At 35.6% G+C, this 27,192-nt stretch overlaps 1 protein-coding gene across 22 annotated transcripts in view; it reads left to right on the top strand.

Annotated features, from left to right (window-relative positions):
- Window positions 1-2,984: 2,984 nt before the first annotated feature.
- Window positions 2,985-27,192, top strand: part of LOC107841596 (MLO-like protein 1) — a 32,152-nt gene continuing 7,944 nt past the window's right edge. The window contains exons 1-3 of one of the 22 annotated variants that reach the window (XR_007052663.1): window positions 3,018-3,430; window positions 7,017-7,113; window positions 12,605-12,677. Coding sequence is in view for 2 of the 22 variants with exons in the window: in XM_016685468.2 (XP_016540954.1) it covers window positions 3,374-3,481 (108 nt within the window). In the remaining 20 variants the exon portion in view is untranslated. Of the gene's footprint in view, window positions 3,482-7,016; window positions 7,114-12,604; window positions 12,678-27,192 lie in introns of all 22 variants that reach the window. The other 21 variants (XR_007052664.1, XR_007052662.1, XR_007052661.1 and 18 more) reach the window with 21 other exon arrangements.

The raw sequence follows: 27,192 nt of genomic DNA, 5'->3' as shown, positions 1-27,192 counted from the left end.
TTCGAGCATCTCTTTATCTCCCTCCCTTCCAGAATTGGTACAAGTGAGATGTTAGTTTACACAATACTAAGAATCTTTATCAATAATGAAGTAGCAAGCTCACAAGAAATAATAACCAGGACTAAGCGGACTAGACCCTATTTGTGTGCACAAAAAAACTTTTCATACACTTTAGTACTGGAGATCTCAGCTGATATAGAAAGGAAGATGGAGTTAAGCATGAGCAAAATCACTCAGAAGATGCAAGAGGGGAGGAAACAAATTACTCTTGAAGATGGACAAGCATTCAACATAGCTACACCAAGGAACAAAATTTATCACTCAAAGAAGAAGCAGTTCGAGCTGAAGATTGAAGAAGAAATAGCAAAGGGAGAGGAGGCGGTGAGAACTGTTATGAGTTGATCCTAGCTCATTTATGAAACCCTACACTCTCTTTAAATGTTTTTGTGATGGGCCGAATTTTGGGTTAGACCTACCCGGTTCTATTTAGTTTTTGTTTTGGATTTTTTAGGATGGGTTGGCCCATTAATGTATTGATACCTTGATTATTAATAAAACACACATTAAATTAAAAAAAAAAAAAGGTAGTTTGGTAATTTTAGCCACCCCAACCATTACTTGTATATAGTAGTAAATAAAATGATTACACATGCATATAGTTTTTTCCTTATATTTATTAGCTTTGTCCTCATTATTATTGTGCAATAAAATAGTTACACATTCATATTACTTTTTCCTTATTTGTTATGGTGTAGTACACCAATCCTTCATTTATAAGTAATTCTATATTATTATTTTTGCTATTATACTATTACTATTATATTTATTATTATTATTATTATAATATTATTATTATTATTATTATTACTATTATTACTTTACTTTACTACTATATATTTTTTACTATTATCATTACTATTATTATTATTATTATTACTATTATTACTTTACTTTACTACTCTATAAGTGAAGGTTGGGGTGACTACCAAAGGTAGTTCGGTAATTTTAGTCACCCCAACCTTTACTTATATATAGTAGTAAATAAAATGGTTACACATGCATATGTTTTTTTCTTTATATTTATTAGTTTTGTCCTAATTTTTATTGTGCAATAAAATGGTTACACGTGCATATTGCCTTTTCCTTATATTTATTTATTTTGTCCTCATGTATTATTTTAATAATATTTTTATTTAGACCTTTGTAATTGAATTATACATGGTAGTAATTTTTTATAAATATTTTTTGGTTCCTTATTAAATAACTTGTTTTTTATACCCCAAGGGTATTTTGGTAATTGTATGGTGTAATAAAATAGTGACACGTGCAATTTGCTTTTTTCTTTTATTTATTAGTTTTATCCTCATTTTTATGGTGCAATAAAATGATTACACATGCATTTTGTTTTTTTATACTTATTAGTTTTGTCTTCATGTATTATTTTAATAATATTTTTATTTAGACATTTGTAATTGAATTATACATGGTAGTAATTTTTTATAAATATCTTTTTGTTCCTTATTAAATGACTACTAAGGGTATTTTAGTAATTTTATGGTGCAATAAATATTTCAAAATCGACGTATGTCTCCTCAACTTATATATTTGAAACTTTCAAATGAGATGTGCATCATGTACTTTTTCAGGAATGTCCAAATGAAAGACGTGCCGCCAACTGTAGTTGTAACAATCAAACTAGATTTTTATCGACTTATATAATTACTTTTGTATTGGTTGGACTAGTCTAGCAAACTCAATTTTGTTCCACACTGAATGTATATATTATGTTAACATTGGTTCATTGTACTACATTTCTTTTTTTTACTCCTATACAAAATAATTAAAACAATTAGAAAATAATCTTTTCCAAAGTTGAATCTCTTTTGTACATTAGTGTTGCCAAAATGCCCATGCAAGGTATCTAGTCCTATATAAATGGCTTGGGAAGCATTGGGAGGTTGTCCTCCAGCTTACAGAACAAATCACTTTTTATATATTATATTATTATTATTATTATCTTTCATTTTTATTTATTTATTTTATTTTTTATCTGAAATGAATTTTAAAATTACATAAATTTACTATAAATTATAATAATTAACGGTTTAAGATATTTGAAGGACATAAAAAAGTTTGTTGACTCTCTAAATATCAGCCACATAAATTGTGATGGAAGAAATAACATATATTATTTAAAAATAACATAAAAAAATCATGAATCACAATAATTAACAACTTAAAATATTATCAACATATAAAAAAATTGATTGATTCTCTATATACTATCACAACCACATAAATTAGGAGAGGAGCAACACATATTATTTGAAAATAGTAGAAACTATTATAAATCACAATAATTAAGAACTCAATATATGTGAAACATTCTGTTGACTCTCTAAATTCAATCAGTGTCATATAAATTGAAATAGAGAGAATAACATATATAATCTGAAAATTATGTAAAAATAATATAAATTGTAATAATTAACAACTTAAAATATTTAAAGAATATACAAACATCTACAAATTATATAAAAAATTTAGTTGGCTCTCTAAATTACATCAGTGACACATAAATTCAAACAATGAAAGTAACATATATTGTGTAAAAATTATATACAATTTAAAATATTTAAAGATCATACAAAAAATTTAATTGACTCTCAAAAATTTATTTTTATCGTATAAATTGAGACCAAAAAGTAGCATATGTCACGGGCTTTTGTGTCTAGTTACTCTACTTAAGAAGTTAGGAAAATAGCTCATGGTCGACAGGGATGCTTCCCAACCTCAAGGGTGTTTTGGATATTTTATAATTTATGTTCTTTAAGAAAATTATATGTATCTGCATTATATATGTACATTTTTATTATTGGACAAAACAACCAGCACATGTGTTTATTTTTACGACTGAACAGTCAAAATTGTTGAATTTTCCTATACATGTGGGTCTGTAACCTTTTCTTATTTCAGGTTTTTTATTTTTTTCTTTCAAAAATATCATCTATTCATTCATTATTGATGTAATATATCTAGAGTAGAGCAGGCCATTTCAGTTCATATTTAAAAAATCAGTTTATTTAGCCTATATATCATAAGTTGGATCACCCATATTTCATGTGTATAAATATGAATTTAGATTTTAAAACCAATTAAATAAATAGTCAAAATGGGTGATATGGATACCCATAGAGAGGCCTAAATATTCTACACAGTCAGAACCCAACGTATGGTCATTCTCAGACCAAATTGAGAATATATTTCTCAGCTAAAACTTTACCGCTCGCCCCTAGGTCATTCTCAGACCAAATAGGCTCAAAAATCAAAAGTCAAAATTCATCATCAATCTTTAAAAATTCATTCGTTTATCATGGACCATGGTGTGATTTTGGGAATCTTTGGAAGAAGAAAATCTACTATATTGAAGGTATCTATCATAAAAATCTATCATGTTGCTCAACACTTTCTTCAATTGAAGGTATCTTGTACTTTTCCTCACTATTTTTTTTCTTTTAATTTGACCAAATTGCTAATTTTAAAGAAAAAAATTAGAAGAAGAAACCTCAACTTATGGGTATCAAAACCCCTAATTTGTACCCTTTTAAAAATTATGTTTCTTTAACAGAGATTTCTATAGAGGATAATGAGAAATCTTATGAAATTAGTTCGTATGTCCTAAGAAAATGAGCTAAAAGAAGCACTTCAATTGTTTGGAATACTTTTATGAGATTGCCTTATGTTAGCAATAATGAAAGGTTAAAATCACAATGTCAAGTTTAAAGAAATATTTGTAGCGGATTCTAGCACAACAAATATAAAGCATCATATGATTAACACTTGGGTAATAGACAAGATCGTGTCTGTGTAACTATTGTTCAAAAAGTTTATCTCGAGAAGGTGTATGTTGCTATTCTAAATCATAATTATCTTTTTAACTTTGCTGAACATCAAGAAAAAAATATATTCATTTGTACTAAAATCCAACTGTCAAAATCATTTTGATAAATACCACAAAGACTGATATTTTTAAATTGTATGATAGATAAAAAGAACTTTCAAAGCGTGAACTTGCAATGATTCCTAGTAGAGTATGTCTGACTTCAGATATGTGGACTTATGTGGCGTCAAATGGCTACATATGTTTAACCACTCATGTTGATTTAAATTAGAATCTTCAAAAGTGTTAATTTTCTGTCGTGTTTCGCCCCCACATTCTAGAGTAATTTAGGGCCTTTTACTAATTGAGTTTATTAATGAGTGGGGCATTGAAAAGAAAATTCTTACTCTTACTCTGGATTATGCTAGTTACAATAAAGGTGTGGAATTTCATTTAAAGAGTCATTTATCTTTAATGCATTCATTAGTTTGTGATGAAAAGTTCTTTCATATTCGTTTTGGGGACCATATCTTGAATTTAATAGTGAAGGCTCATATTCGTTGTGAAAATCATATCATGAATTTAATAGTAAAGGCTGGTTTGGAGAAAGTAGATGAAGGAATTGAAAAAGTAAGAGAAAATGTTAAGCATATTAAAATTCTGAAGGAATAATATTGAAGTTTGTGGAAAGCATTAAGAATAATGGGTTGTCGTACTCAAAGAAGCTTTACCAAGATGTAACTACTCGTTGGAATTTCACTTACCAGATGCTTGATAGCGCTCTCATATACCAATAAGCTTATGTTTAATATAAGTTTCTTGATATTGATTTTAAATATAGTCTTTTCGAGGAGGAATGGAAAAAGGGTGGAGGTTATTTCTAACTTTTTGAATCCATTTTATGAGATCACCACACTATTTTCCTGCAGCAAATATCCAATCACAAATTTGTATTTACCGAATCTTGGAAAACTTAAATGCTGTTATAAAAAGCAAAAAATGGTATTGACTCAATTATGAATGAGATGACTACATTAATGCTAAGGAAGTTTAAAAAATATTAGAGGTCCTATAGTATGATCCTATCAATTGCCATTGTCCTCGACCCCCGATACAAAATAAAGTTTGTTATATTTTTCTTCTCCAAAATAGATCCTTTGATTGCCAATGCCAGGGTTGAAAAAGCTTTAGATCATTTAGAATTGTTGTTCAAAGAATACTTGATACCTTCAACCTTTATTTCTTTGTCAATGGAGCGCACAACTAGCAACAAAATTGGGGATGTCCCTGAGGATTTTGATGTATTTAAGAATCAGTCAGAGTTTGGTAGAAAGAATACACAACTGGATTTGTACATGGATGAGCCTAAGCAAATCCAAATTTGGATGTACTTGTATATTGGAAATAAAATAGTACAAGATGAAACACCCAAGATTTTGGTTCTTGAAAATTTCTTGACCTTTGAGCTTACTGGCCAAACGATTCTGCCTATGAGTTGTAAGGTGTCTATACGGTTCATAAGACCCTAGTCATAAGGTAACCAGTAAAGATTCCCTTTGTTTCTATCTTGGCTACGATTTGTGCCTAACGAGTCATATAGACTCTCTATGAGTCGTAGTGTGCCTTCCATAATGAAACCAGTGTGATGGCTCAAGTTTCTGCTCAAGGTAGGATCAGGTCCTTACAAGTCGTATGTTCTATATACGAGTAGTAGTGTATGACTCATAAGGTACCCGGTGAAGGGTCCCTGACCTACTGCCTTAACTACGACTCGAGGTGATGAGTCATAGTAAATCCTTACGAGTCATATAGTAACCCGTAGTAACTGGCGACCATTTTTTTCAAATTTTAAATAAGGGCACTTAGATATTTCCCCTTTTTCCCAATAATAACCCACGACTTAAAACCCTATTTGAGACCCCATTATCCTCCATAATACAATCAAAATAACTCTCAAAACTCTCCTAAGCAAAACACTTAGGGTTTCACAAGGTTGGAAATTAGAGCTTCTAAGGATGATTACTTCTTCAAATTTCTTGGTAATTAAAGCATGTGACTTTACCCTTAAACTTTCCTTAAAGCATGTGTATTAAATAATTATTGATGAGAAATTAAATGTAGGTTTTGACAAGGGTTGAGGGTTTTGGCATAGTCGAGTCTTAAATTATTTTCCCATGATTATTATGAATTGTTCATGTTTTGAATTGAATGTTTTTGAACTAATGGGGTGCATGGGTATGGGATTTGATAATTTTGGTATTGAAATTGATTGGAAATTGTGTTCCCTCAACCCATTTATGAAATTGGTGTTGAAATATAGTTTGTCACATGATTTGACATTACTTACCCAAACTATTGCATTGCATAAATGGTTAAAGGGTTAAACATGGATTTTAAAGGCCTTGTTGGACATCTTTTGACTGGGATTAAAACCTCCAGGGTAGAGGCATTCCCCCAAGTGGATTTGATAAAATAAAAATGGGTCAAAGCATTCCCCAAACTAGATTTAATGAACAAAGGGGGTCGTGGCATTCCCCCAATATGATAGAATGTAATTAAAATGGCATAATGGTAAGCTTGTAAGTGTAAGGGTATGACGATACCGATGGAGTGACTTAATATGTCATTTCATGGTTAAATTAATGAATTATGTGAAACTTGTTTCAATATAGGCTTAAAAGGGGTTGCGTAGCTAAGCCATGAAAGCAGATGTCCCGAAGAAACTGATACTTGAAACTCACATTTGCCGATGTGAGGGTTGGTATTGCTAACCGTGTGCATATGTCACACTTTATATATATATATATCCTGGAATGATGTGGGGTCAGTGTATTCCCTATTCTTCCTTGATACCTTCGGTGTGTGTGGCTAACACATATTGGGGCCCTTTCAATAGGGGGTTGAACCCATATTGCCCGTGGGTGCCTTTTTATGACAGTTGAGCTACACAGTCTAGACTAATTTTTTAAAGTTCATACTAAGCCTTGTTCCCTATCCCAGCATGTTATATGTATGTATACATATTTTCATATAATTGTGTGCATTGGTTTTGGATGATTTTAGACTATTGATCATGGCATTATTTTATCCCTTCCTTGAGTTACATGCTAGCTCTCAATTCTCTAACCGTTTCCAGATGTTGTATCCCCATGTGAAGTAGAAACCTAAGACACTTCTATCTTTCCTGCACAGTGATAGGTGATCTTGGACTGTTCGTGAGTCAGCTTAAAGTGGTGAGCCTCCTTCTTTCAGAAGACCGTTACTTCTTGGTTTATTTCGTGTCATAGACTATTTTTCATGATTTATTTTGGCTATCGTCGGGGTCATGTCCCTACTTAGATTGTTTTCGTATAGTAGAGGCTTTTTAGATTACTATGGATTGGGTATTATTGTTGATATTCTTAGAATCCTTTTAGCTTACATTTATTCTGTCTTGTTATATATTCGGAATTCATCCCCTGCTAGATGTATTGTGTTTTGTTTGGCTAGGAAAAGGGTGTGGTCTTCGGTCCTCGATGGACTTGAGATACACATCACGGCCAAGCCCTGATTTAGGTCATGACAATGTTTGTATCAGAGCCTAGGTTCATAGTCAATTGGGTGTTCACAAAGCCATGTTAAGTAGAGTCATTTTAATAGGTTTGTAGCATGTCACATTTATGAGGGAGAGGCTATGAGACATTTAGGAATGTTTCCCCTTCTTATTGTTCTATTTTTGGGCTATAGATTCTAAGGTCTTGAAAATACTCTTAACTTTTCAGCTAATTGCATTTCAGATCATGACCCCTTGGTGATTTGATGCTCATAGAGGCATTTCTATCTCGCTTGAGGGCAATATTGATGGAACTCATCCTATTTATGGGGTATATACTCGGTTTAGGTCCCTGCTTCTAATTACCCTTATGGAATTCCACTGGTCCCTACTGTTCCTTCTCCAGCTGGTGATACTAATGATCAATCACCTCAATAATATATTTCTAATGTCGAGTTTTGCCGTTCTATTCATCTATTGACCCAGATAGTGGCCTCTTTGTCATGCCAGTTTAGTCTCATTAGTGGAAGAAGAATCAGGAAAAAATAAAGATAGAGTGAGAAGATCAGATGTTTAGAGAAGGGAATGGGTCAGAAAGATAGAGGTAGAGATGGCAGACAGTGGTACAAGAAGAGGAATTGGGGGAGTCCCCATGCAACTGTTAGTGCTCTTTATCTTAGGTTTTCTGGTAATTGTTATTTTCGGGTCAACAGTGGGTTTGAGACTCATGAGGCCCAATTTCAGGACAGTGGAGCTCAGTCATCCCCACCCTATCCTTTTTGTTGATTTTGTGGTCAGTTGCATCATGGACAGTGTGACGAGGGGAGGAATCGGTGTTATAGGTATGGTCAGCTTGGTCACACATAGTGGGACTGTCTTTCAAGGGTTGCTACTAGAGCTAATAAGGTTCTGGTTTCTACTTTTTTAGGCCTAGCATCAAAGGGTGCTACTTCTGTACCGACACTAGCTGGAATCGTCTCTATGCTCTTTCCACTCATTAGGAATCTAGGGCATCTCCTGATGTTGTTGCTTGTACATTACAGCTTTTCTCTTGTAATATGTACTATTTACTTGATCTGGGATTTAATCTTTCTTATATGCCCCCTAATATGGCTATTCATTTCAATCTTGGTCCTGAGTGCATGTCGGACCCCTTGTCTATGTCTACCCTGGTCGGTGACTCTAATATGACTAGAAGAGTCTATAGGGTTATGGGGTATCTATCTGTGGTAGGGAAACCTTAGTAGAACTGATAGAGTTGGATATGGTTGATTTTGATGTGATCTTGGGGATAGAATGGCTCCGTTCGTGTTATGCCTCTCTAGATTGTCGGACCTGTAAGGTCATTTTAAAATTTTCTAATGAGCCGGTTATAGAATGGGGAGGGAGTTCCCTAGTTTCTAAAGTAAGGTTTATTTCATATCTTAAAGCCCAAAAATTAATTTCCAAAGAGTGTTTGTACCTACTAGTTCAAGTTATGGATTCTAATTCTGAGGGTCCCTCTTTGCTCTCTATTTTTGTGGTTAGTGAGTTCCCCGAAGTCTTCCCTGATGATCTCCTGGTATTCTTTTCGATAGGGAAAAAGACTTTGGAATTGATCTTGTCTCAAATACCTATCCTATCTTTATCCCTCCCTATAGAATTACTCTAGGTGGGTTGAAAGAAAGTTGAAAGATCTTTTTGATAAGGGTTTTATCCATCCTAGTGTGTCTCCATAGGATGCTTCTAGGCTTTCGTGCATAAGAAAGATGGGTTCCTTTAGTTGTGTAAGGATTATCGGTAGTTGAATAGGGTTATTGTGAAGAAGAATGTGTTGTGGACCATAGTTAAGTCAAATAAGGAATTTAGGGTGGCCTCTTTATTTGATGGACTAGTATACTAAGAAGTGAAAAAGTGTGGATATGTATACTCGTGAGCGGGTGCCTCACAGGGTGATATCTTTAGCTACAGAGGCTAGCGGAAGTTAAGATTAGTATTCCTGAAGGGTAGTGTCTTTATACTATAGATGTCGAGGGAAATGTTGAACTAAGGCTGATCATAAATTTTCTCATGGTGATGAGTTTTAGGGAAGAGTCATGATAAATCTACTCTTCTTCTAGCAAATTCCTCCTACTTCAGTTTAAGAGGGAATTCTACCGATGTCGTACGTATATAGATTCTGCCTATGCCTAAGGTCTAAGTTCTCTATGCAACCTATGTCTATGCTACAACCCCTGAACTAGAAGCATAACAATTCTTGAAAAACCAAGCCTCCAATATTCAAGCTCTAGGGTATGACATTCATTATCCATAAACTCATATCCCACTTTATACGTAGTTCTAAGGAACTATGCATTCTATTTTCTAATGATTTATTTTGTGGCATGTTTTGTCCCAAAGTGATGCTATTTATGCAGACTCGTGACCATTCTTGGTCCTTAAAATAAGGGGAAATAGTTTCAAGCGGCAGTTCCTATCTTATTTCTTGAATATATATGTCTCAGCTTTATGTTATATGATCCATGATTTTTGCACTTGTGTCTACTTTGCCCAATTTGAAAAAGTCATGCGATGTTATGTTTATGTCGAGACGACCCTCTATTCATGATCTAGGTAGTTTCTACAAAGTATTTTGTGCCTATTATACCATGTCTTATTTCATTGGTCTCACTTTTTATAGCATAACGGACAGGAGTCATAATTAAGAAGTAACTCTCCCATTATGGATGCTTGTACTCTAGTTCCACAGTAACCCTCCTTCTGGTAGTATAGTAGTGGCTATGGAAGTATAGTAATGCCCTAGATAAGGGAGTAGATGTAAGGCCATATATGAGGGTAGAAGATTAAGATGGACTTTTTTTATCTGAAATAATTAATAAGAGGAGATGGGGTGAAACCTTTGTGATAGTGATCAAAGTTGGGAAATCCATGAAGTGGGTGTACGTAAGATAGGCATGAATGGTGTGATTTATGGATACAACTGTGGTGATACATGGCTAATAGTCCCCGATTTAAGACCTAAGGTTGTTTAGTTATGGTGATGAAACAAAGTGTTATTACTAGAGGGATGTAAAGTAGGGTCCCATAGCTTACCCTAGCACCTTTAGCTCTGAGTTATGCCTTTACATGGAAGAAATATACAATTATACTCAGGCCCTTATAGTTATGTGTTTCGTGGAGGAATTAGAAGATTGAAATATTGGAGTGTTCGGTTTATAGCTGAAAGCATAGTGGAGAAGCATGGTTATATTTAAGGGCTATTAGATGTTTTAACTGGAGTGGAAGAAGCCGCTTGGGAAGCAAAAGAGGACATGAAGTCAAAACATCCATTCTTGTTCCCTGCTTTGGGTAATCGTGCTTAAGATATGTGTATTTCCCTAACATCTTTGTTTTCTATTTTTGTTAAAGGTAAGTATGGATTTGCTCTGCATTAAACCTTGATAATGGGTTCCTTGACCCATCATTCAAGGATGAATAATCCTCGGGAGGGGGGGCGGGGAGAGAATGAAACACCCTAGATTTTATCCCTTAAAAAATTCTTGACCTTTGAGCCTACGGCCCAGACTACGACTCTCTCTATGAGTCGTAAAGTGTATATACGAGTCATAGGACCCTAGTCGTAAGGTGACCAGTGATGATTCCCTTTGTTTATGTCTTGGCTATGAGTTGTGCCTAACGAGTTGTATTCACTCTTTTTGAGTTGTAGTGTACCTTCCGTAATGAAACAAGTGTGATGGAACAAGTTTCTACTCAGGGTAAAATTAGGTCCTTACGAGTCATATAGTCTGTATACGAGTCGTGGTGTACAACTCGTAAGGTAACTGGTGAATGGTAGCTGAGCTACTGCCTTGACTACAACTCGTGGTGACTAACTCATAGTGAGTCCTTACGAGTTGTATAGTGACCATAGTCACTAGCGATAATTTTTTCAAATTTTAATTAAGGACATTTTGGGTATTTATCCTTTTCCCTAATAATAACCCACGACTTAAAACCCTATTTGAGACCCCATTATCCTCCATAACACAATTAAAACAATTCTTAAAATTGTCTCAAGCAAAAATACAGGGTTTCTCAAGGTTGGAAATTAGAGCTTCCAAGGGTGATTTCTTCTTCAAAATTCTTAGTAATTAAGGCATGTGACTCTACCATTAAACTTATTTTCCTTAAAACATGTGTATTAAATGATTATTGATGAGAAATTGAATATGGGGTTTGACAAGGGTTGAGGGTTTTGGCATGGTTGAGTCTTAAATTGTTTTCCCATGATTATTATGAATTGTTCATGTTTTGAATTGAATATTTTTTAACTAATGGGGTTCATGGGTTTGGAAATTGGAATGGGGGTCGAGGCATTCCCCAAATTAATGATTCTGATATTGAAATTGGTTTGGAAATTGTATTCCCTCAACCCATTTGTGAAATTGATTTTGAAATATGGTTTTTCACATGATTTGACATTACTTACCCATACTATTGCATAGAATAAATGGTTAAAGGGTTAAACATGGATTTTGAAGGCTTTGTTGGTAGTGTTTTGATTAAGATTAAAACCTCAGGGGTCGATGCATTTTTTTTATTGGATTTGATAAAATACAAGGGGGTCGGGGCATTCCCCAAAATGGATTTAATGAATAGAGGGGGTATGACGATACCTATGGTGTGCCTTAATGTATAATTTAATGGTTAAAAAAATGGGTTATGTGAAACTTGCTTTAATATTGGCTTAAAGGGGGTTGCATAGCTAAGCTGTGAAAGTGGATGTACCGGGGGATTAACACTGGAAACTTACATTTGTTGATGTCAGGGTTGATCTTGATGACAGTGTGTATATGTCACACTTTAGATATATTTGTATCTTGGATTAACGTGGGGTCGGGTCATTTCCTGGTCTTCCTTGATACCTCCAGTTCGTGCGGCTAATACGCACTGGGGTCTTTTTAGTAGGGAGAGCTAAACCCATATAACCTGTGGGTGCTTTTTTATGACGGTTGAGGTACACAGTCCAGACTAATGTTTTAAAGTGCATTCTAAGCCTTTTTCCTTATCCCGACATGTTATATGTATGTATACGTATTTGCATATAATTATGTGCATTGATTTGTGATGATTTTAGAATATTGATCATGGCCCTATTTTATCCCTTCCTTGAGTTACATTCTAGAGCTCAACCCACTAACCATCTCTAGAAGTTGTATCCCCACACGATGCAGGAACCGAAGACATTTCTGTCTTTACTGCACAGTGATAGGTGGTCCTGGACCATTTGTGAGTCAGCTTGAAGTAGTGAGCCTCCTTCTTCCGGAAAGTCGTTACTTCTTGGTTTATTTAATGTCATAGACTATTTCTCATGATTTCTTCTAACTATCATCGGGGACATGTCCCGACTTAGATTATTTTCAGATAGTATAGGCTTTGTGGATTACAGTGGATTGGGTATATTTTTGTTGATATTCTTAGACACTTTTGAGCTTACATTTATACTATCTTTTTACATGTTCGGAATTCATCTGCTGCTAGCTGTATTATGTTCTGTTTGGCTAGGCAAAGGGGGTTGTTTCTCGTCCTTAGTGGACTTGAGATACCTGTCATGGCCAAGCCTTGGTTTGGGTCGTGACACAAGGTATCCCGAGCTCTCATTGGTGGCACAAGATATTGTCATGACCTAAACCAAGGCCTAGTTGTGACGGGTAGCTCATGCCTGCTATGGATTGGACACCACCCCTTTATCCTAACCTCAAGATCACAATAATCTTAAAAATAAAGCAGAATCCAACTAAACCAATGATAATAGTAATAAGAATAGATGAATCAAATGATGGTTCAAAGAAATTCAAATAACAATCCACCTATACTTGTCCACGAAAGTCTCTAAAACCAAAATAACATCTAAGTTGGGATATTTCCCCAACTATGAAAAAAAATAATTCAAAAGTACTATGACAATAAAGAAAGAATAATGAAATGACAATGCCTTCCGAAAGATGGAGGCACACCATTTCACGACAACTCTACAGACGTGCTCAACAGCCTAATGCAGCACAAGAGCAACAGAAACCCTTTTGACCCTACATCATGAAATAATATAGGTCCAGGGACGGTCAGTGTGATAAGCACTGGCATGTAACTCAGGGGATTAGGATAAAATAATGCAATTACCAAAATCAGTCATAAACCATATGCACCACATTCATATGCATATATATAGAATGTTGGGACAGGGACAAGAGTCATGAACATGTGAGTTTAAAGATTTAGCCTGAACTGTATAGATCGGTCCATCCTAAAGGCACCCATAGGCTCTATGGGTTCAGCTCTCCTTGCTTAAAGGGCCCCAGTATATGTTAGCCGCAAGAACCGAGGAAAAATCGAGGGAAAGCTAAAGCCACCATTGCGATAGCTGTACCAATATATATATATATATATATATATATATATATATAAAGGGTGCACTAAGCACATGGTCATATAGACCCCCAACGCCGGCAAACGTGGCTTTCAGTGTTCGGTCCCTTGGGATTTACACCTTCATGGTGAGATACACAATATACTTTATGCCCAAATTAAAACAGTTTGCACATAACCCAACTATTAACCTAGAGGTCATTCATTAAGGCATTTACCACTTGTTATCGTCATCCCAATATGCTTGCAAGCTTATTTAATGATGCCAAACTAATTCCCACAATCAAATGGACTCCTAAGTTCCATTTAAAATCCAAAATCAAGGTCACTAAGGCCATCCAAAGCCATATTCATATCCATTTATCCTTTAATGCAATGCAATGGGTTCAAAACAAGTTAAACCATACAATTATTTCTATTTAAAACCAAGATCATAAAGTGGGTTAAGGTTAATGCCAATTCCGTTCCAAAATTCATCCAATTTTAGGAAACTCATGTCCCCTATTACAATTTTTTAAACAATGCACCAATTCAGTCCAAAAATATCAATTTAAAGCATGAATAATCAATTTAAAACACTGGACAAGTAATTCAATCAGTAGCAACCAAAACCCCTCAACCCAATTTTAAAACCCATAATTTAAATCACATGAAAATTCATTCAATTAATGACACAATATAAAATTCAAGTTTATGGAAGAGAAAATGCCTGAAATACACAAGGATTTAAAAAGAATTTGGAGTTTAGAGTGAATGGTGAATTCCTTGTGAAACCCTTAGAGTTTCTTCGTTTAACTGTTAAAGCGGAAGAATGGTCTTTGATCCTTAAAACTGATGGAGAAAGGGTGTATTTTATGTTTAAAGATCCAACAAGGGGTAAAAAAATCCAAAGCCCCTCACCTCTAAGTGAAAAAGAAAAAACAAAATTGGATGAATTTAAAACAGCGACAAGGCATGCTAATATCATAGAGGTTAGACACCGTGCCACGCCAATATCATGAAAATTAACCTCTGCGACACAGCCTTATAGAGGAGGCACACCACCTTGGGGTCCTAAAATGACCCCAAACCCCTTCCTAAAAATGCAAAACTTTCCCAAAACACCCTTTTAACATCCCTAAACATAATTCAAGTCAGAAATTGACATTACGCATGCGAGAGGGTCAAAAATAAAATGATCAAAATTTTTAAGGCTTCTTACATTATCCTCCCTTAGGATCATTCGTCCTCGAATGACAAGTTAGGACACTTTTAGCACGAGAATGACAAGAATACATCAGAATCAAATGACAAATTTGAATTACGACAAAAGGGAAATGAGATTCATACCTTAAGCATTTTCATCCAACACAAGCAACAAGAATGGATACCTGGCCTTCATATCTTCCTCAGTTTCCCATGTGATTTCTTCTACCTTTTGATTTCTCCGAAGAACTTTTACTGAAGCTAAATCCTTGGTCCTCAACTTATGAACTTTCCTATCCAATATCTCAACCGGGACTTTCTCATAAGACAATGAATCCATAACACCAACATCCTCAACAGGCACTAACAAGGAAGGATTACCCACATAGTTTTTAAGCATGGACATGTGAAAAACAGGATGAATCAAAGTTAAACTTGATGGAAAATCTAACTCATAAGCAACATTCCAAATACTCCTTAAAATCTGATATGTTCTAACGTAACGGGGACTGATCTTTCCCTTCTTCCCAAAACTCATGACTCCTTCTATAGGAGACACCTTCAAGAATACCCAATAACTTATTTCAAACTCCAGCCCCTTCATCTCACATCTGCAATAGACTTTTGGAGACTTTGAGCAATCTTAAGTCTTTCTCTAATCACCTTTACCTTCTCTATGGCTTGGAGAACCAAGTAAGGATCAAACAACCTAGTCTCACCTACCTCAAACCACGCAATTAGAGACTTAAACCTCCTACCATAAAGAGCCTCAAAAGGGGCCATCTAAATGCTGAGTGATAACTATTATGGTAAGCAACTCAATCAGAGGTAAGTGGTCAACCCAAATACCTTTAAAATCAATCACACAGGCCCTTAGAATATCCTCCAAACTTTTAATAGTATGTTCTATTTGCCTATATATTTGAGGATGGAAAATGGTACAAAGGTTCACCTAAGTACCCAACCTTTCAGAAATGAATGATAGAAGTGAGAAAAAAATTATGTACATCAGTCTAAAATAATAGACACTGGCACACCATGAAACTTTACAATCTCCTAAATGAATAACTTAGGATAATCCTCTCCTGAGTAGTTAGTTCTCACAAGTAAGAAATGGCCAGACTTAGTCATCCTATCCACAATAACAAGAAATTGAGTTATATGGATTGCGAGACTGCGTAAGAACCGTAATGAAATCCATATTGACGATATCCCACTTCCACATGGGCAAATCTATCTTTGAGACAAGCCTCACCAAGCCTCAAATGCTCAACCTTAACTTGCTGACAAACCATATATTTGGCAACAAAATTTGCTACATCTCGCTTTATATTGCTTCACCGTTAGATTTTCTTTAAGTCGTGATACATCTGAGTCAAACTCGGATGAACTGTATATCTAAACTCATGAGCCTCAATCAAAATTCTTTCTTGTAGTCCATCAACATCAGGAAAAACCAATCTTCCTTGATACCTCAAAATAGCATCACCCCCAATCTCGAATGCTATAATCTTTTGCTGAGCTACTTCATACTTAATCTTCATATGTATGGGATCCAAAGCCTACTTCTCCTTCATCTCAACACCAAGAGATGATTTAACCACTTTTTGAACAATCACCCTTCCAACCTTAGAGTCCCCAAAATAAACTCCCAAGTTAGCCAGCCTATGAATATCCTTCACCAACCCTCTTTGTCCCTTATTAATGTGAGATAAGCTCCCCATAGACAACCTGTTAAGAGCATCAGCAATAACATTAACTTTACCTGGATGGTAGTGAAGGTTCATGTCATAATCTTTAAGTAGCTCGAGCCACTGACTTTGCATGAGATTTAATTCCTCCCATAAACATATACTGCAAGATCTTGTGATCTTAATAAATGTCCGCATACATACCATACAGATAATGGCACTAGATTTTCAAAGCAAAGTCCACCACCGCTAACTCTAGATCATGAGTCGGGTAATTTCTCTCTTAAATCTTAAGATACCTGGAAGTATAGGCTACGACCTTACCATGTTGCATAAAAACACAACCCAGTTCCATATAGGATGCATCACAAAACACAACAAAACCATCAATACCCTCAGGCAGGGTCAAAACTAGAGCAGAAGTCAACTTATTCTTCATCTTCTCAAAACTACTCTCACAAGTATCGGAACACAATAACATAACCTTTTCTCGAGTTAATTTCATTAATGGAGCAATAATTGATGATAAACTTTTTGCTAATCTCCTATAATACCCATCTAAGCCCAAGAAGCTCCTAACGTCAGTTGGAGTCGTGGGTCTAGGGCATTTCTTAACTGTCTCAACTTTCTGTGGATCTACCTTGATACCTTCACTAGAAACAACATACCCCAAAAAGGTCACAACACTTAGCCAAAATCCACACTTAGTAAAAATTTTGCAAACAACTTCTGGTCTTTAAGAGTATGCAACATAATTCTGAGGTGACTGGCATGATCCTCCTCATTTTTGGAGTATGCCAAGATGTCATCAATAAATACCATAACGAACAAATATAGAAACTACCTAAACACCCAATTCATAAGATCCATAAACGCAGTCGAAGCATTAGTCAACATAACCAAAAACTCATAATGGCCATACTGGGTTTTGAAAGCGGTCTTGGGAATATCAACCTCCCAAATTTTCAACTAGTGATAGACCGAAAGAAGATTAATCTTAGAGATATCAAGAAGATCCTTTAATTGCTTTTTTAGTACCTTTAATTTATTCGAAGCCATCCTAAAGAAAGAATACAAATGGGACAGGTATCCGATAGAAGATCAATCCAAAAATTTATCTCTCTTTACGAAGGAATTTCAGGAAGAATCAGAAAAAACTTTAGGAAATTTATTAAACACAAGGACAAATTGCAAAGGAGGACTTTCGTAATCAGAATCCTTAACTAGAACTAGATGATATAGACACTTTTTAAAATCAATTTCTTGGTTCTAAATTAAGAAATAGACCACCCTTTGGGGTACTAAGGAACTCCCCTCCGATTCTAATACCAGTTCATTGGGGAAAACTGACCTTTTGGGTACTACAATCAAGAGAAGCATAGCAAGAATGAAGTTAATCCATCTCTAAGAAAATGTTAAAAACCACCATATCCAACTTTGTCAAATTCACCAATGTTTCCCTATGAAAGATGGACACCGCACAACCCCTACAGATTTTTCTAGCAACTATAGAATCACCTACCAGAGTAGAAATAGAAAAAGGGTCGAAAATATTTTCAAAACCAAAACCAAAATGCTCAACCACATAAGGGGTCACATAAGATAAGGTAAAACCCAGATCAAACAAACAATAAGCATCACAAGAAAAGAGTTGTAACATATCAGTAACAATATCTGGGGATGCCTCAGATTCCTGATGACCAGCAAGTGCATAAAGTCGATTCTGGCCAGGGCCGGTACTAGAAGTAGCATTTTTTGGCGTAAGAGTTAAATATTTAGCAACTAGAACCTTATTAGCTCCAATGGCAACCCTAGCCGAAGGATACTTTATCTGTAGATAACCCGACTGGCCATAATTGAAACACAAGTTCCTTCCCTCTTAATAATAACCACGGGGAAGCTGTCCACAAAAATAATAATGAGGATAAGGTGGGGTTGATTAAGCTTCACTGGTCTGAGACTGGGAACCTTGTGCCTTAGGACTACTAATAACCTAAAAAATGATCACCTGAACGCTTAGGATAAGGAGCATTAGCAGACGAATATGAATTTTCCTAATTCTTCTTCTTAGTCCACAGTCTACCATTTTTCCCACTATTCTGCTGACCTACACCTTACTCTGAATATCTAAACTTCTTATTTTTCCTCTCTCCTATCTCTACCTAGTTTTTTTTCATCCTCCACCTGCTATATATAAGCCACCAACCTGGAGATGTCTATGTCATTGTTCAGCATCGCATCCTTACACTCCAATACCAAATCACAGGACAACCTAAAAGTAAACTTTCTTATTTTAGATCTCATGCTATCCACTAACTCCGGATCATAACGGGACAACTATTGAAACTTTAAGGCATACTCCTGCACACTCATCTTCCCTTGCTTTAAGTTACTAAACTCTTCAGTCTTAGCTTCCCTCAACTCCTAAGGAAAAAAGTGATTAAGAAAGGTACTTGAAAAGTTATCACACATAACCAATTCACCATCATCACCCCTAATCGTTTTCCACTCCTCATACCACTGATAAGCCATATCTTTTAATTAATATACAACAAACTATACACCTTTAGAATCAGTAGCACGCATCAACCTAAAAATTTTCTCCATATCATCAATAAAGCCCTAAGGATCCTCCTCGACTTTAGGGTATGTAAAGGTTGGGGGATTCAACCTCATAAACTGGTATGAATGAGTAATCGAACTAACACAGTAAGAATGATGAGACTGTGATGCGAATAATTGAGTAAGAATATGAATAGACTAACAGAACTCTGCATTTGAGATATCTCCCTGAGACGACTGAGCATAAGTGTCACTAGCTCGAGAAACTCGGAAAGGACTAGTAGAGATTGGTGGAACCCCACGTAGAGTGGTACAATCAGGAGCAGGGACCCTAGACTGAGACTGTACACTATAAATAAAATGAGTCTCTTCCACATTTTCCCTAGGTGGAACAAATGTTCCATTAGAGTTTCTATAAATATCATATCTTCGGGAGGCATGATTTGAAATGCGAAGAAGCCAAGAATTAGAGAATTTTTATAACAAAAGACTCTATAACTTGAAATAGAACACAAAAATGGAAATATTTCTAAATGCTTCGTAACCTTCTATCATGACCCAAACTGAGGCCTTAGCCGTGACGAGCATTCTGAATCATAAAGGCCCGAACGCTCTTCTCTATCTGGTAGTCATGCATAATATTCATACAATAAAAGAAAATGCGGAAATATCACTTAATACGGAATTATGGTCATACTCTGAACTCAATTTAACGATAAAGAATTTAAAATCCAATAACTCTAGACAATATCTAAACCAACCTATGAAATCTCTATTACATGCTAAAATAACAACTATTTGAATCTGGGACAAGGCCCCCAGTAGACCCCAAAAAAAAAAAAATAACATCTTCTGGAATAAATGGGCCTTCTGGAATAAAGAAGGCTCACCACTGCACAGTCTCTTCTCTCTGAAATCTCTACTACTTAGCCGGACCTCTAGAATGAACCTCAGACCCTGGAAGGTAAGGGGGTCAATACAATTGTACTGGTACGTAGAGCAAATCCAAAATAATAATTTTTATTCAATATAAATGAGAGCAATTTAAAACAGTTCATAAATATATCATATGGTAAGTATCACATGGGCATTTTCAAAAGACACCATAAAATCATCTGAACTCTGTGACACATCTTTATTTTACTTCTGCGCTAGCTGATATACCCTACAACTCTGAAATTCCACGGGCTATATGGAATCTTCTATTAACTCGACAGCCAAGCCCCCAATCCAAGTTTGCCGCAAGGGACAGATTCTCTTTCTCTACTACGCCAAGGGCCGTCACCAACATACAATAATAATATACCCGTATTAGAAAAACACGATTTTAGGCAATGAGTCGATTGACTCGTGCCTTCTTCGGATAACCACCTAAACATCTTTAAGCCTATTTTTAACTCTTTAAAACATATATTCTCTGAAATTAAACTCTAAAAACTCTAGCTCTATTATGGCATACGTTTACATGGTATAGTCATACCATTGACTTGTAAGTCACATTCTCTGAGACATTAATAGCATATTATAATCTCTGTTTTCAAAACATAAAGTTTGGGACCACCATATCAATAAATCAATTCAAAGAACTCTTTCTTAAAACTTATGTAAACACATGCAAGAAACTCTCTTTTTCAACATTTCAAATGCACAAGATGGTCATGTCAAAGATCTCAATCACCTGCAATTCTTTCTTTTAAAACAAGGATGTAGTTATATAAAGAAAACTCCCTCTCGTCATCTCTAAATCATGTTCAAATACTATGATATTAAGAAAACCACTTTCAAACCATAAAACATGCATTTCAAATCATTCCTGACAAGATCATAAACTTAAATTCATCATGAGAGAGGGATTTCATAATTTGTGCTCTCAAAAAATCTTCAATCTCATTTTTCATACATATAAATATACGTATAAATCAATTAAAGGGGAAAAGACCTAAAGGCCAAAACAACAATGTCATTAAAATATTCATGATGCATAATTAAAACATGGATTCCAAAACCCCTTTGTAATTTCGTGCTTGATAATCCTTAAACCATATTCAAGTGTTTTAACAAGCCCATGTAGTTTTAGGATAAACCCCACGTACCTTAGGTTGTTTAAGAGGAAAAGTGGATTCCGAATTTCACCTTTGTTCTTGAAACTATTCACTTGTAAGGATGAGCTCTTGATCTTGAAAGAAGAGGCTAGGGTTTCATTCGATGTTGAGAGAGTAATTTTTCATGAAAACCAACCTAAAGTGCTGATAAGATACTTTAATCTCGTGTTTTAGGCGTATTGGGATAAAGGAAAATGACTCAATTGCCCTTAAAACATGGATTTTAAAAATTTAATCAATTGAACTCCGACGCGATAGGCGACGCCGCGCGTCGATTCCATCAACGTAATACCTGATGCATCATGCCAAGCCTCAGTACTTTTTTTTGGCAGTTCCTACATAAAATTGACCAATGCGATGGCCGATGCGGTGCGCCAAGATCGTATCGGTTCACTATTTTAGGACACCAAACAACGTCTAAGCGCGGCTCAAAAAAATCCAAAACTTGTTTGAGATGTACTATCGACTTATCCCATTGTGAATCAACTTAAAATTTTACTATCGGAGGTTGGGAAGATCATAAAATGAATCCTCAAAGATTTAGAGCTCAAAATGAGACTAGGTCCTTTTGACACTTAGAAAAAAATTTCAAGTTTTCAACTCTATAAGCATGTTACTAGGAGATAGCACATGGAGGACTTTTGAAGGGTGTTACATTATCTCCCCTTGGGATAATTCGTCCCCGAATGATGGGTGGGGACCTTTTGAAGCTCAAAAAGTTTAAAATAAAGAACGTAGTCTCACATTGAACAATTTTCCTCAACAACACATACAATGGAATCAAACGAGTTTCGTGATAACCTCGAGTGAATCATGAAAGTACGAAACATGAGATAATGAGACTACATAGGGATGATCTTATACATGAGTTCCATGCACCATAATCTTCACAACATAAGGAAGGGATTTATTTGATGATCATAGACCTGATTTATATTGGTACTAATAATGAAATAAGATTTTGCGGAAGATAGGATTAGAATCATTCTCCACCTCTCATGATACAACGAAATAGACCTTACACTTAGAAATACTACTCATCTATTCCCCAAACAATAACTAACACACTTCATTATTTCCAACTTACAATTCTCCAATCATACATCTAGCCACAATAATATGAGTCCCACTACTTAGTACTGCTATGCTGAAGCCTATCTTGGAGTAACATGGTGATAACTTAAACTATAAGACCCTGTATTTTACATCCCATTAAGAATATTGTCGTCAAACACCCTCGAGATTTCATTTAGAGAGCACTAACCACGTAGCACATAGATTTGTATTTCCAGCAACCACAACATTCAATCCTAATCATTACTATACCCACTACATGGATTTCCCCACTAAGACCAACAATTTCAATCACTTTAACAAATATTTTCGCCACCTTCCTCCTTCTTGGTTATTTCACACAACGAAAGTTCATCTCCTTCTTTTCCCTTTCCACCTATAGCCTCAGCTCAAGAATCAAATCAATTTTTTTAAACTTCAAGAACATCTAGTCCTCTACCTAACACATCACCACGCTTCCACAACCACCAGTATACTATCATACAGAGGGTCATTAAGGGACTCGAGCATAACTTTTGCGAATAGAAGTAACACTATTCAACTATAACTTATACTTATTGCACTACTCAAAGAGGGACATGAAATAATGCGATAAAATAACCACGAGCGCTCTATATATCAAGTGTCTGGATCATAAGTAGAGAGTCATTCAGAAGACACAATACAGCATGAATTCTTAGGATAGAGCACAGTGAGAAACAAGGGTACACATATCAAGGAAAAATGAGGGAAAGAGACTGAATTACCCTCCTTGACTCAAAAAATAGTAAGATGAACTAGGAACCCAGCGCCATTGACGATGCGATACGTCGAGATCGCGTTGAGATACTGGTTTGGTTAACGCGACTACCAATGCGGCACATCAATATCGCGCTGATCCACTAGTTTGCTCACCCAAACGCATCTCAAACGTGGTTCAAAAAATTTGGAACTTTCCCAGAACAACCTCTTTGCACTCCTGAATATGAATCAACTCAAAAATCTACTTCTCGGGGTTGAAAAGATCAATCTGAAAATGATGAGAGTTACAAGCTCATAAATATGACTAAGTCTTTTAATAATCAGAAATTTTTTAGGTTGATAGCTTTCCACATATGCAACTAAGAGTGGTCTTGAGTCGAGAATACTATAGGATGTAACATTACAACTAAGACAAAGATTTCTGCTTGAAGCAATTTCTCCTCGCTTAAGGAACTGAGATTTTTCCATGAGTTTGCATAAACCTTATCACTTTGGCTAAACCCGACTTAGGATGAATTGGTGACATATAGAAACATATTCTCTTCGGACCAAACTTGTTGGGAGACATAGATTTTTATGGATCATGAACAACATTACATATGGCTTGAATACGTGAAAGACTGGATTACTGAGAGACATAATTGCTTCTAGTTTGGAGATCAGATCATAAACATAAGTCCATAGAGTACTCGAACTATAGGCATAGGCATGACTTGAACAAATGATATAATACATTAGTAGGATACTCTCCCAAATTGGACTAGGATAATTATGCTTGAGTAGAAATACGTTTATCATGGTTTCTCCCTATAACTTGCCATTCTGAGAACATTTGGGAACTACCTTAATTCACTATCTCCCCCTTAGACCAAAGTCACAACCCTAGACTTGCGAACATATCCCTACATCAAAATCAATAGCCACAACCCTTAACATAAAAAAGATATCACGGCATACTTAAACTCGAAACTCTCCCTAAAGAACCATACTCCGAAGGCATTGCTTTTCTGTAAATGCTACTCTTAACTCCCACTAGCCTCTATAGCCATCACTCTACAACTCCCACTCTCATGAGCGCACGCATCCACACTCTCTATCATAAAAGGGGATATCAAAATACCCATGAACACAACTCCTCTCATTAATCTCTAATACAAGGACACTAATTTTTTTCTAGGACATCCCCTTTCAGGGACACTAATCGTAATTTCTTCTAACGCTCAAAGTCATCAACTTACGACTAACATTATCATGGGTATAGATACCCCACGCTTCTAAACACTTAATGCTCCATCTTCAATTCCTTATACTAGCATTACACCGCTAATTACCCAACTTGCAACTGAACAAAAATTTGTAAAACTATGCCAAAGGTGCATATTTCCTACCTACATTTCCTAAACTCAACTTTAATGAACACTATACAACAACTCCCCAAACTTCTCCGTGCTACAAAGTTCAAAACACAAGTTGGGTACACATGACGCTTATACCATACAACCTTATCTAACAACATGCTATCTTGGGCTCAACTTATTCTTATATGAATATCACTCTTATCATCTCAATGACTCAACCACAAATCATCATTTCTGACCCTAGTCCTCAAGTATATATACCACCATTTATCCACTTCCTTTTTCACAATTTGCCAACCTAGGCCATTCCACACACCACATCAAGCCTACTAATTAATTCCTACAAAACATACATCATCAACCTCAAGCTACTATTCTTACCACTACACTCCATATCTAAAGTTTAAACTTGTTGTCTAGCCTCAATTATATACCACCGATAAAGCATGCCACATATTACACTAGTCCATCAAAATGGGAAATCAACCCAAATACTTCACTTTACTAAGCCACTACCTACAATCACAACCCCGCCATAACCTCATTATTACCACTCAAAATGCACTACATACCTTCACACCTAAAATACTAGTTTACTACTACTAAAGAAAGGACCATCAAAGGGGTAAAGTCACATGATTAGGTTGGTCAATCTTACTCTTGCAATATAACCCATTTCAATCTTATCAACATATTCTAATTTCTTGCATCATACTTACCTAATCGTATATCACAATGATCTTCAAAAATCAATAAACACTAATGAGTCTCTACTTACAACTTATTAACTAATTTATCCTTTCCATTTACAACCTATAACTGATCTTTATAACCACCATAACTATCAACTCTAGGTTCTTTCCCTAATTCTAATAAATAATAATCATAGCTAGCCACTTCCTTCACATACTACGCTACAATCCACAAATATTGCTACTGCATTAGTCTATCACTATACAATGGCAACCCACTCCTCAGTCTATGATTATACAACTAAAACTATTTATTTATGCAAATGTCACCCTCGCTCTGATTGCTAACCTTGTGACTTCATGTCACCAACTTCTAGACCATCTCACTACCAATAGGTCATGACACTTTAACATATGTTACTACTCGGGTGGAAATACTGTTCCAATATTCTGCAACACATAATTATCCTTAAACATCACAACCCCAACAAGAATTTTTATTAAAGGGGACTAAATATACTCCGTACCTAAGGCTGAAAAGCACAATTTCATCAAGATAAAGGTATACACCCGAATCAATACACCTTGAAGCACTACTGGACTCCTCTCAAGTCCTTGTGCTATCTCGTAACTTTTTTGGATAACTCAATCAAAGAGAACCATATCGTTAGGGGAGATAGACTCTTAGACTTGTATCACCTCGATAATAAGACATGACCCATGAAATTAGAACAAGGAATAAACTTGGATAACTTTCTTATGAACGACTCGATTGCAAGAACTAGAGTATGAAAGAATAGGAAACAACTCCTAAATACCCGGTAGCCTCCTGATTATAAGTGTGGTGCTCAATACACCCATAAACAAGACTCTACTACACACAATTTTGCAGATACCCTAGGACCATGAATCGTGCTCTGATAGCAACTTTGTCATGACCCGAATCAAGGCCCTGGTCGTGACGAGCATTCTGAACCATGAACGCCCGGACGCCCTTCTCTATCTGGTAGTCATGCACAATATTCATAAAATAAAAGAAGATATGGAAATATAACTTAATACGGAATCATGGTCATACTCTGAACTTAATTTAACGATAAGGAATTTAAAATCCAACAACTCTACATAATATCTAAACCAACCTGCGAAATCTCTATTACATACTAAAATAACAACTGTCTGAATCTGGGACAAGGCCCCAGTAAACCCAAAACAAAATAAATAACATAGTCTGGAATAAACGGGCCTTCTAGAATAAAAAAGGCTCACCACTGCACAGTCTCTTCTCTCTAAAATCTCTACTGCTTAGCCAGACCTTTAAATTAAACCTCAGACCCTGGAAGGTAGGGGGTCAATATAATTGTACTGGTACACAGAGCAAATCCAAAAAAATAATTTTTATTCAACATATATGAGAGAAATTTAAAAAAGTTCATAAATATATCATATGGTAAGAATCATATGGGCATTTTTAAAAGACTTCATAAAATCATCTGAACTCTGTGACATATCTTTATTTTACTTCTATGCTAGTTGGTATACCCTACAACTCTGAAATTCTATGGGCTACATGGAATTTGCTATTAAATCGGCAGCCAAGCCCCCAACCCAAGTTTGCCGCAAAGGCCAGAGTCTCTGTCTCTACTATGCCACAGGGTCGTCGCCAGCGTATAAAATAATATACCTGTATCGGCAAAACTTAGTTTTTGGAAATGAGTCGATTGACTCGTGCCTTCTTTGGATAATCATCTAACCCTCTTTAAGCCCATTTTTAACTCTTTAAAATATGTATTCTCTGAAGTCAAAACTCTGAAAACTCTAGCTCTATTATGGCATACGTTTATATGGTATCGTCATACCATTGACTTGCAAGTCACATTCTCTGAGCCATTAATAACATATTATAATCTCTGTTTTCAAAACATAAAGTTTGGGACCACCATATCAATAAATCAATTCAAAGAACTCTTTCTTAAAACTCATGTAAACAC

The sequence above is a fragment of the Capsicum annuum genome, chromosome 1, assembly GCF_002878395.1.
Source record: "Capsicum annuum cultivar UCD-10X-F1 chromosome 1, UCD10Xv1.1, whole genome shotgun sequence".
Lineage (NCBI taxonomy): Eukaryota > Viridiplantae > Streptophyta > Magnoliopsida > Solanales > Solanaceae > Capsicum > Capsicum annuum.
This window is presented reverse-complemented; position numbering and strand designations above follow the sequence as displayed.